Below are 12125 nucleotides of genomic sequence, written 5' to 3'. Positions count from 1 at the left end.
TCAGGGGACCCTGGGCTGAGAAGGTCTCACATCACCTTGCTTTGGATAACAAATTTAACCCTTGACAGGCTTTTTGTAACTCTGACCTTTAACAATGGCATTGTACAAATAAGATTTGGTGACTGATTCATGCATACATAAACATATGTATGTATGAATATATATTTATATGTATATTCAATCCTGTGTTTATTGCCCATAAAACTTAAAAAGTCAATCTGTGGTCTTCATTTTGATAGATGGCTGATAATTGATTCACTCATATGTATTATGATTACTGACTTATTTGGAATTATTTCTAATATTTTATTGGTGTTTTCATTAATCATGCTTTTCCTTTGCTCTCTTTATCCCCTTTTTCCTGCCTTCTGTTGGAGTGTTTATTTCCTTTTTTTTTCTTCTACTGGTTTTGAAGCCATACATTCTAATTCCATTATTTTGCTAGTCACCTTTAAATTGTCAGCATGCATACTTATCCTCTCCAAAGTATTCCAAAACAATACTTAAAGAGGTCAACCCCTCATATTTTTGTTATTGTTAGCTAATACTTAATACTTCTTTGTTTTTATGCTGTGCGCTACCAAAGTAGTGTTTTTAAGAGTCACTATTAAGAGTTTCACTTTGTTTACTTGTTCGTTTACATTTGTTTCTTGCATCTCACTCTTACTTCTGCGTTCACTTTCCTTCTATTTGACACAGAATCTTATTCATCGTTCAGTGAAGATGCAGGAATGCTTAACTCAGTTTCTATAGGTCGTAAAATGTCATTGTTTTACTCTCAAAAATTGTTCATCTGGATATTGAATTCTTTATGACAATAATCAACTGTCTTCTGGGCTCAGTTGCTGATTTGAAGTTAGCCTTTAGCCTAATCTGCCTTATCTATTATAAATTTTAAGATTTTCTATAATTTCTATGATCTAGGTTTGATTTTATTTTTTTATCCCTCTAGTATTCTTCATGTTTCTCGTATTTGAAGATTTGTGTCTTTCTTCAAATATGGAAAATCCATAGCCATTACCTCTTCAAACATCACCTCCCCCATTATTTCTGTTCACATCTTCTGGAACTCCCATTAAACGTATATTGAACTTTCTTATCTATTCTTAGCTCATAACTTTTCTTTCATGTTAACAGAATATATATATATATGTACATATATATATATCTTTATGCTGTTTATGAGAGATTTCCTCAGATTTCTTCACTATGTTTAATCTACATCCAACCTATCCTATGTTCCCATATATTTCATTTCTGGAATTTCTGTTTGGTTCCTTTTCAAATCAACCTGTTCCTTTTGGATACTATAATGTTTTGCTTCCTTTATCACTTTGAATATATTAACCATGTTCATTTTATTTTTAATTTTATTTATTTATTTATGGCTGTGTTGGGTCTTCGTTTCTGTGCGAGGGCTTTCTCTAGTTGCGGCAAGTGGGGGCCACTCTTCATCGCGGTGCGCGGGCCTCTCACTATCGCGGCCTCTCTTGTTGCGGAGTCCAGACGCGCAGGCTCAGTAATTGTGGCTCACGGGCCTAGTTGCTCCGCAGCATGTGGGATCTTCCCAGACCAGAGCTCGAACCTGTGTCCCCTGCATTGGCAGGCAGATTCTCAACCACTGCACCACTAGGGAAGCCCAACCATGTTCATTTTTAAAGTTTCATGTTATTCTATTATTCCTAATTTTTGGATGAGGACTCTCCCATTTTTTTCATTTCATTTGCTGAACCCTCCTCATGATGGTTTGTTTCCTCATGTGATTTGTAAGTTTTTGCAATGAGCGCATCCTTGGCCAGGGTTATTTGTAGTGGAGGTCCAGTGTTCCCTGTCCTGTGGAAGCCTCCCTCCAGGGTGACTTTGCATTTGCATCTGAGAGTTCTGTGGGCTGCACTGCTTCCAGGTTACTCAGCTTCGCTTCAGGTCCTTATAGGTCCTTATACCGTATGAGGGCTATGAATTTGGGCCCCGTACCAGTATGGGGTCCCGGCCTCGGGCTCCAATTTTTTTTCAGGTGACTATTTCTACCCAAGTTGCCAGGAGATGACAAGTTATTTTGCCACTTTTGCAGGCCAACAGGTAGTTTTACTCGTCCATGTTTTGTAGCTAAGATAGTACTTTATTATCTTAGTTTTATGCAGGTAGCTTTACTTCAGCTCCCCACACTCATGGGATTTGTGATTTAGACTCTCTCCTCTCTGCGCCAGTATTAAAACTCTAGCCCCAAGGCCTATACGTGGTTCTGAAACCCCAGGAACTCTCTCCGCTTCAGCTCACCTGTATGAGTTTGAGTTTCCTCTCTTTTTCTGACACCTGGGTTAGCTTTCTTCCTTTCTTCCTTTCCTTCTCTTTTTCCCCCTCCTTCTTCCCTCCCTCACTCCCTTCCTTCCCCTTCCTCTCTCTGACTCTCTTTCTTACTTCCTTAGTGCAGCCTGATTTAATGTTTTGTTTGTTTCATTTTATCCCGCATTTCTGTGTGTTTGGAACAGGAAGAAAACTTCTTCCACATCAGCTCAGCCTGTCATGTTTGCTGATATAATCTTAAAATATATTAAATATTAAGACAAGAGTGTACTTACTACATTGGAACAGTGCCTGATATATATACATCATTATGTAAGTGATAAGTACTTGACGATAGCTAGCTTTTATTAAATACTTACTGTTTTCTAAGAATTGTTCTGAGCCTGTATGTGTCTTTACTCATTTACTCCTTAATTTTACAAGGTTGGTACTATATTCACACACATTTTCAAATTATATTATTCTTATTTTATAGATGAAGAAACCAAGACACTGGAATATCAAGCAACAGGATTTTGAACCTAGACAGTCTGGCTCCAAGCTTGTCAGCTTTATTAAGATTTAGCTTAAATAAAATTAAGTCTAGATTTTGATTCGTTTTGACAAATGTGTACACAGTCGAGTAACCACTACTACAATCATACTATCTCTTAGAGCAATTCCATCACCCCAAAAAGTTCCCTTTACCCGTTTGTAGTTAATCTCCTCCCACAGCCTCTCACCCCTAGCAAACACCAATCTGTTTTCTACCACTGTAATTTTGCCTTTTCTAAAATTTCACGTAAGTAGAATCATACAGTGTCTGGCTTCTTTTACTTAGCAAAATGCTTCTGAGATTCCTTCAGGGTATTGCAAACATTAGTTGTCCGTTACTTTTAATTGCTGAGCAGTATTCCGCTGAATAGATATACCACATTTTGTTTATCTTTTACCAGTTAATGGATATTTGGATTGTTTTCAGTTTGGAGCTCTTACAAATACAGCTGCTATGAATGTTCACATACAAATCTTCAGATGGATATATATCTTCATTTCTCTTGGGAAAATATCTAGACATGGAATTACAAGATTACACGGTAAGTATATGTTTGACTTCTAAGAAACTGTCCAGCTGTTTTCCGAAGTGGCCATACTAGTTGCAGCCCCACCGGCAAGCAATCTATGAGAGTTCTAGTTGCTTCACTTACCCCTCAACATTTAGTACTGTTAGTCTTTTTAATTTTCTCCTTCTAGTGACTATGTTGTGATATCGCGTATGGTTTCTATTTGCAATTGTCTAATGACTATGACATTGAGCACTTCTCCTAAGTTTATTTGGCATCTGTAAATTTTTGGGCAAGTGCCTATTCAAATTCTATGCCCTTATTTTAATTGAGTTGTTTATATTTTATAAATTTCAGTTATTTTTTATATATTCTGAAAATAAGTCCCTTATCAGACATATTCTTGGCAAATATTTTCACCTGTCTGTGCAAAGCCTGTACTCTTTACCACTGCTTATATTGCTCCTCAGTATTTATCGAAATGATTGAGGAATTTCCATAGGGCGATGGCCCCTTCCTACCCCTACCAGCAACTGCAGCTTTTGCAATTAATAAGGGATAAAGGAATCCTGTTGACATGTTTGTTTGAAGACCCAAAGTTCACATTTTCACTACTAATTGAATCTTTTCTGTTTTGGTACAGAACTAAACTGTCTTCTCTTGGATTTGAAGAACTGATGAGAGCATAGCTGCCATTACCTCTGAACTCTCTGTCTTTACAATCCATTGAAAATGATCAGACACGTCTCTGCTATATAAACACTGTCCTGGGCAGATTGTCTTAAGGCGTCCTGTTTTTCATTTACCAGTTTTTTCCTTATGGAAAAAGACAGTTTCCAGCAGTTAGAACTAGAAAAGGGTAGACCTTCCCAAAGGAGGACTCCCAGAAGAGTTATCCATTTTGTTGATGGTGACATCATGGAAGAATATAGCACAGAGGAAGAGGAAGAAAAAGAGGAACAGAGAACAAATTCAACACTTGATCCTGTAAGCTTAGAATATCATTATTAGCGAACATGGGGGCTGAGTGAATGCGAAATTAAGGCAGATGAGGTTTGTGGAAAACACAGTTTTAAGCTAATTCCTTGCTCTCCTTGGTTTGCTTTCTACAGCCAAGTACAATCAACTTATAATTTTGATAATCTTAGGTTTCTCATCTATGAGAGAAAATGGAACCTATTACAAAGCATTTTGAAACGTCTACACTGCAGACTGCAGTCACCACTCCTGTTATTAATTTATGCTGATTTGGTTTCTCTTTTTTTTTCAGTCTAAACCTTCATGGGGGTCCTACCTATGGTTTTGGGCAGGGCGAATAGCAAGGACCTCATTTTCTAGTAAGTACTGCTAAGGTTATTTTTTTCTGTCCTAAATATAGACTTACAGACCCTCAGAGTTAGATGGGACTTCCAGTGGTTTAATCCACTCCGTGGCATTCTGAAGAACTGGTCGCTTCCATATCTACGCTTGAACATTCCCGAAGGCATAGAACCTCACATCTTCAGGCAGACCCTCCCATCTTTTCTCAACTCTTTTTAGTAAATTCTATCTTCTATTCTATCTTCTTTTAAAGTTCTTTGCATTGATCCTAGTTGTCTTTTTAAAAGCCAGACAACACCAGTCCAGGTTCCTCTTTCATAGAATTTCAAATATTTGAAGACAATAGTCAGTCCTCCCTGAGGTGACTCTTCACCTGAACAAACTTCCAAGTTTTTTCTTTTTTCAACTGTTACCTGACACAGTTCCAAGTTCCCTTTTCATAATCACTCTATTATAAACAATTTTAGTGATCCCTCCCAAGGACATAATGAATAGCCTAAGTGGCTATTTACAAGAGACAAAATACTAAATCTTATTTTGTTTGACTTTCATCAGTTTTTTAAAAATCACAATTGGCAACAGGTAATGACTCATTTCTTTCTAACTCGCATATGCTTGTGTATGTGATGGGGGGAAACAACTTTAAGAATCTGAGAAAATATAAAATACAGCTCTTAGGAATTGATCTTCATTCATTCATTCAGTAAACATTCACTGAGTGCTCACGTATGCTCAGCACTGTGAGGACCCTGGGACACAGAGACAAATGACAGTCTTTGCTTTCAGGGGCCTTAATATTCAATGGGTAATATAGGCCGGTAAACACGCCCATGATGATAATTTGTTGTTACAACCTCCACGGCGGGAGGAGTGTAGGGACTATAGACTGGGATACTCAGGAATGTTGATGTACAGAGGAGACATCTTAAGGATGCTATGAAAGTATGTCTGGCCAAGGCCAGCTTGGGGACCATGAAAGTGACCAGGGGGTCTTTAAATCACATTAAAAGTAACGATAAGGGAGATTTAGTCAGACGGTATGAGCCCTAAGTGCTTTTTGATCAAGGTGGAAGGTTTGTAATTTGGAAGTTACTTTAGAGACCCAGGTGAATACTGACCTTACCTCAACCAAAATATGTTGGCAGAAGAAATGCTGCCTTCCAGAGACTTCTATGCTTTAGTTAGGGCAAGACTGTTTGAAGAGGTGAGATATTTTGGAGGGAGGGAGCCTTAGAGATTAGATCAGGTAAAAGAAGCAAAACTCAGTACAGCAATATGTGCGTGTGAAGAACAGGGACTACAGTGATTTCTATGTTGGGCTTTGACTTCAGATGACAGGGGCAGGACACACAGGGAATCAGTCAGCCTTCAGGGTTGCAAATGGAACTGTAGCCTGAAAGGGCTTCTGCCGGGGGCTTCCAGATTGTAGTGAAGGCATAAATACGCTAACAGTCTGATCTTTACACAGAGACTTTGGTGAGAGCTGGAACCCAGACGACACTGGTAATTAATTTTTTCCATGTAAGACTCTAGTAGGTCATAAACAGGAAAACTTCCTGAGATTTATTCTAATGTTTTAGAAACTTCTCTTATGCACATGTACTAGGCACTGTGGCAAACAAACATTACAGAGCTAGAGTATTTTTGAAAGGATAAAGCACATTAAAAACTGTATGAGCAATTTCTTCAGAAGTGGAATGAATCATGGGAATCAGAAAGTCCTATAACGGGGGGAGGCACATCAGAAGTCCTATACTTTTACAGGAGAACATCTCTAGGAGAGACCTTTTTGGAAACCCCTCATTATTCATACTAAACCTTTATCCCTAACTCTAACAATCCCTGAGGCTGCAGGCCACCTTGATATTGTAACTGAAGGCAGACAAGGAAGGTCTTAAATTGCTGCTAGGAAGGAGTTGTTTTGATGCATGGAAAAGTTTCTGACATGGGTCTCAGTAACATTGGATTTAATTTGGGGTATACTTTGCAACATACTCACAGCTGATGATCAGATGATACACATGGGGATAGGCAACATCTGTTCTGATTGCTCAGGACCTGTACCTGTTATTAAGTATTTTGAAAAATCTCCCCTGATATATTCATCTGGAAAGGATAGTTTACATGTAATCCTATGTGAAGACAGAAGATTTAACAAATTCCCTTTGAGTCCTAGGACTTTTTGAGGGTCTGGAGCAATTGAAATCTTTTGTCAGCCTTGAAGTTAAGTATAGTAATAGGCCATTTGAGGGCAAGTTGAAACTTGAGTTTAAGCTTTAATTATTATTATTTTTTTTTTGCGGTACGTGGCCTCTCACTGTCGTGGCCTCTCCTGTTGCGGAGCACAGGCTCCGGATGTGCAGGCTTAGCGGCCACAGCTCACGGGCCCAGCCGCTCCGCGGCATGTGGGATCCTCCTGGACTAGGGCACGAACCCGCGTCCCCTGCATCGGCAGGCGGACTCTCAACCACTGCGCCACCAGGGAAGCCCTAAACTTTAATTATTAATTCAGTTTACCAAAGCGTTTTTCTTTCTTCTAGCATGTGAATTCCTTGGTGGAAGATTTGCTCTCTTCTTTGGTCTTAATCAACCCAAATACCAGTATGTGTTAAATGAGTACTACAGAACACAAAATAAGGTATGTGACATCCCGCTGGGGACACCAAGAGCCCTGAGATGGGAATGTTGGTTGTTCCTGATTTGGGCCCTTACAGAGGAGTATTTTCCCACCTGGTAATTCATGTAACTGCAGTTTCACTGAGCTCCCATGGTCAGACTGACTGCTTTTTCCAATGCCTCTCACCCCATGGTGCTTATTCGTATTTGCCTCTCTTGTGTGAAGTTAGAAGGTCCTGAGATAGTTCGTAGATGTTAGTCGAGTGTGAAGCCTGAGACCGCATAAAGGGAAAGCTTCTTATAAGACTGTCTCTATAAGAGGGGGAGATCAGAGGTATTGGGTTTACTGTTAAACATTTCCTTATTTCTCTCTGTATCAGGAAAGTGACAAGGAAAGTGAAGGGAATGGATCAAAGGCCCAACCAGCCAATGTTCCCAATGAAAAGTGTCACCTGGAGGCTGGGGCCCGAGAGTATGGAACGAGACAACAGGACATTGCCGAGGGCATTCCTCAGTGGAGTATCTCATCCAGCGAGGGCCTGATGGCAGATTCCAGCTCCTAATGGGCAGCGGGGCTATAGTTCCCCTGGATCTCTCATCCTCAGTCATTGATTACCACGGCAGCAGCACCACAGGTAGCACTTCTGAGCCAGATCTGATCTCAATCTCTTTGTGATTTATTCTCCAGCAGCCAGGAATTGTAAACAATCATAAGAACAATTGTGGATTCTTTCTCAATGTAAAATTTTATTTATAAGGCCAGCAACCCAACTCTACCCCAGTGATATAAGTCCTGTCCGTCAGTTGTGGGCTACTAGTATTGACATTTGTACAGTAGTATAAATGCCTTAAGGAACTCGGGCACAGGAGTTTTAGGCTGAAACTCTTTGTCACGTGGCGAGGGTATAGAAAAGGACCCTCTGTTCCTCAAAAGAAACTCTGGGCATTATGAAGTCTAAATCCTTTCAGGGTTTGACATAAGCCGTGTCCTTCGCAATAGCTATGTTGGCTTACTCGGGGCTTGCTTTGCAATAAGCAAACATTGCTAATAACTCTGTTTCAACATAGCAGTCTTTGAGAGTTGGGTGCATTTCTCCCCAAACACGTCAAAAATAAATAAACAAACAATCTAAGCTCTAGAAAAAGTATTTGGAAAAAGTGAATGATTCTCTCATTTACTTGTCAACAAATTTTCAAAAACTGTAAAGATCAGACATGGAAATCATAGCTGGATAACACAGGTTGCTCTGGCGAAAGGTAGCTGTGATATAGAAAAACACAGGTTTTGCAGTAAAAAGACCTGAGTTCAAGTCTCAATTCTGCTTTTTACTAGTCGTGTGATTTTAGGTGTCTAAATCTCTGAGCCCCAGTCTCTTTCTTTGTAAAATAGGGGTGGCATTTATTTGTTTCTCAAGGGTTACTGTTAAACTAAATGAACTAATAAATGTGAAAATTCTTTTAAAACTGTGAATATTAGTTGTTAATGCTTAATTAATGGCTGTTATAGACTTATATTGAAGGTCCCCAAAGAACTATGCCTTCTGGAATTCATGTCCTCACATAGCCCCACCTACATTGACTCTGGCCTTGGCTATGTTACTTGCTTTGGCCAGTGAGATAGTAAGTAGCAAATGTGATGCAACTGGATGCTTGATAAACACTTGCACCAGGGACTTGTCCTCTTAGAAAGCTTCACGTTGTAAAGAAGTTTGCGCTAGCCTTCTGAATGATGTGAGGCCACGTGGAGAGAGGACCCCAAGGATGAAAGACCATCTTAGGCATTCCAGCCCCAGCTATGCTCCCCAGCAAATGCAGCCACATAAGTGAACTTCTCCTGCCCTATGTGTAGCAGATAAACCATGCAGCTGAGACCAATCAGCCAACAGAGTCATAAGAAACAGTAAGTCATTTTAAGTTGTGGAGTGGTTTGCTATGCAGCCATATAAACTGAAATAATAACTCTAAGAGGATGGGAAGTTGGAATTGATTTGATATGAAATCAAGGACAGAAGTAGGCCTAGAGAATAACGTGTGGTTAGTTGAATACATGAAGATAAGATAGGTTATCCGGCATAAACAGACAACTCCAAAATCTCAGTGGCTTAAAACAACAAAAGTTTCCTTCCTTCTCATGGGAGGTCCACCATCAGTTCAGATGGCTTCCCACCATGTTCTCCAGGTGCTGGCTCAGTAGCACGTGCTCCTTTGATCCTATGGTTCCTCCAAACTGATGCTCTCAGGGCTGCAGAAGCAGAAGTGAAGTGGACAGTTAAGCACTGTCTCCACTAAGAATGAATCATGTCACCTCTGCTTATGTTTCTTCCACCAAAGCAAGTCACAAGACTGCAATTAACTTTTAGGGGTGTGGACCTCCTTAGATAGCTGAGAAAGGGAAACACTTTCTTCCAGTGGTATAAGGGATAAATTATAAGCTGAAAAGTCACTGCGATACTGGTTTGATCTCCGCTCGGCTGCCTCTTTCTAACCTGGTAGCCCAGGTTACTCAAATTCTCAGTGCTCCCATGTGTAAAACAGGTTTGATGCAGGAATCAAATCCATTTTTTTTTTGCGGTACGCGGGCCTCTCACTGTTGTGGCCTCTCCCATTGCGGAGCACAGGCTCTGGACGCGCAGGCTCAGCGGCCATGGCTCACGGGCCCAGCCACTCCGTGGCATGTGGGATCTTCCCGGACTGGGGCACGAACCCGTGTCCCCTGCATCGGCAGGCGGACTCTCAACCACTGCGCCACCAGGGAAGCCCCTGAGTAGCCCTTTTTGTTCAGGTGACCATCCCTCATCCAATCATTTGTGACCAGGAAGGTGGAGTCATGTGGTAGCAACATACTTATAGGACCTGTTTCTGGATGAGCATGGTTCCCTGTAAAAGGGGATTAAAGTGAGTGAGGTAGACACAGCCCATGACTACTCTAAGAATAAGCGGTGAAAACTGAGGAAAAGCACATGGCTCTAATTAGGTACTCAAATCATTGTATCAATTATAATTAGTAATATTTATGAAAATCATAGCTTCAAGGAGTCTGAATGGTTTGTCTCCATTAAGGAGTCAGTCTTAGTTCTTCATCCAAAAGGCCCTGCTAGTCCAATTTCAACATGAGGTAAATCTGAGAGCTTTATGACATGTCAGAAGAAGTGGCCAAGTCTACCAGTGAAGCGTTGGTTACCTGCATCTCAGGTGTCCGGCCATACTAAAACTCTGTTTCTGGTTTATTTGCTATTTTGCTTCCGAACAGATCCTGGGATGAACTCTTTTTGACTTTTCTCAATTAAATGGTACCCTGGAAGATACCTTACTTATTGCTGATTCCAGAGAACTAGGCAAACCAAAGTGTGATATTCATAGGAGTACATTTTATCTAGTAAATGTTTTACTCTCAATCTAATTTTCTTTTCCACTAAAAAAGGGGAGATCCCCTTGTCTTAAGGTCAGTTGCCATATGCAATCAACTGAATCTCGAACTAAATATAATAAGGAAAAAAAACGGAAGCCAATGCCCAGATATTATCAGCCTGTGGCTGCAAGAGAAGTTCACATTTCCCTTAATTGAAAATTAATTCATTCCTTTAATATTAATTGGGCATCTAGTATGTGCCAGTTATTGGATAAAAGAGATTTTTACATACTGAGGTCTGGGGAAGTCATTCTGGCTTATACATGAGTTAACTTGAATTTTATGCTAACTACAACAGCCTATTTGTGGCCTATCATACGTACATTGTACATCTGCTTTAATTATTAAAGAAAAGGGTGCACTGACCAGAAGTAAAGAATGTCCATGTTAAAAATTAAAATTAAATGTCTCTCCTCCTGGGATGCCAATACTGGTACTCCTTCGTTGATAAGACTCCCTTCCCAGGTGCCAAGGCCATATCGGCTCACCGTGTACGTGCTGATCTGTTTTTTGAAACCTTGAAGAAATGTATCCCAGACTTGTTTAATGTTCTTTGTTCTGACAAGACATAAAACTGTGCTGAAAACCATGCTTCTCTGGAGCAGTTCCTCAGAATTATCTGAGAGGCTGTCTTCTGGCCTATAGTCCTTAATTTGGCTGAAATAAAACTCTTTTCTATTCCTATTATAGATTGTTTATTGATTATTTTCATGGACATACTGTTATCTATCAACCAAACAGACAAAAATCTCTGCACTCCTATTGGCCTTAAGTTCGAGATAGCTAAATTATAAGGACATCCAGTCTTTCCGTGGCCAGCCTCTTAAATGGTCCCCAATAATCTTTACCTCCTGGTATTCACACGCCGTGTAGCCTCTCTCATACTGAACCAGGGTGGTCTATGTGAGCTCCAGAATATGTCAGAAGTGATGTATGACACTTCTCAGACTGTTATAAGAGACTCTATGGCTTCTGTTTTGGTCTCTCCCTTTTACTCTCTTGGCTCACTTGCTCTGGGGGGAGCCAGCTGCCACCTTGTGAGAATCTTGCAGCCTGTGGAGAGGTCCATTTGGTAAAGAACTAAGGTCTCCTGCAAACAGCCAGTGAGGAATGAAGGAATTTCGACAGGTCTGTTTTCCCCCAAGAGCCAACCATGGTGCCCCTAATCCTCTGAACTGGGTCCTGGCCCGGTACTGGTCCCGGGGTGGGTCATATTCCGCCTTGCTCCAGAAAATGCGCAGGACCGGCAGGCATAGTATTAATACACACACATCCCTTCAGCCCTAACCACCAACACAGTCTTCAGTGTGGAGGGGGCCCATGCCCTGAAATCACCCTGAGGTAGCAGGGACTAACTGGTCAATCAGTCCCCTTCGGACTTGCCGCCTGACGAGACCCCAGGCTTCTCCTGCAAAACCATAGCTCTCGTGTCT

The 12125-nt window shown here is 40.7% G+C and overlaps 1 protein-coding gene across 1 annotated transcript; it reads left to right on the top strand.

The window, feature by feature from the left end:
- Nucleotides 1-4166: 4166 nt before the first annotated feature.
- On the top strand, nucleotides 4167-8318 carry FAM177B (family with sequence similarity 177 member B). The gene is made up of 4 exons (XM_024750502.1): nucleotides 4167-4334; nucleotides 4618-4684; nucleotides 7208-7305; nucleotides 7664-8318. Exons 1-4 carry the CDS (start codon nucleotides 4167-4169, stop codon nucleotides 7844-7846), a joined length of 516 nt encoding a protein of 171 aa, XP_024606270.1. The 3' UTR covers nucleotides 7847-8318.
- Nucleotides 8319-12125: the final 3807 nt, after the last annotated feature.

Source organism: Neophocaena asiaeorientalis, unplaced genomic scaffold, assembly GCF_003031525.2.
Source record: "Neophocaena asiaeorientalis asiaeorientalis breed wild unplaced genomic scaffold, Neophocaena_asiaeorientalis_V1.1 scaffold430, whole genome shotgun sequence".
NCBI classification, from domain to species: domain Eukaryota; kingdom Metazoa; phylum Chordata; class Mammalia; order Artiodactyla; family Phocoenidae; genus Neophocaena; species Neophocaena asiaeorientalis.
This window is presented reverse-complemented; position numbering and strand designations above follow the sequence as displayed.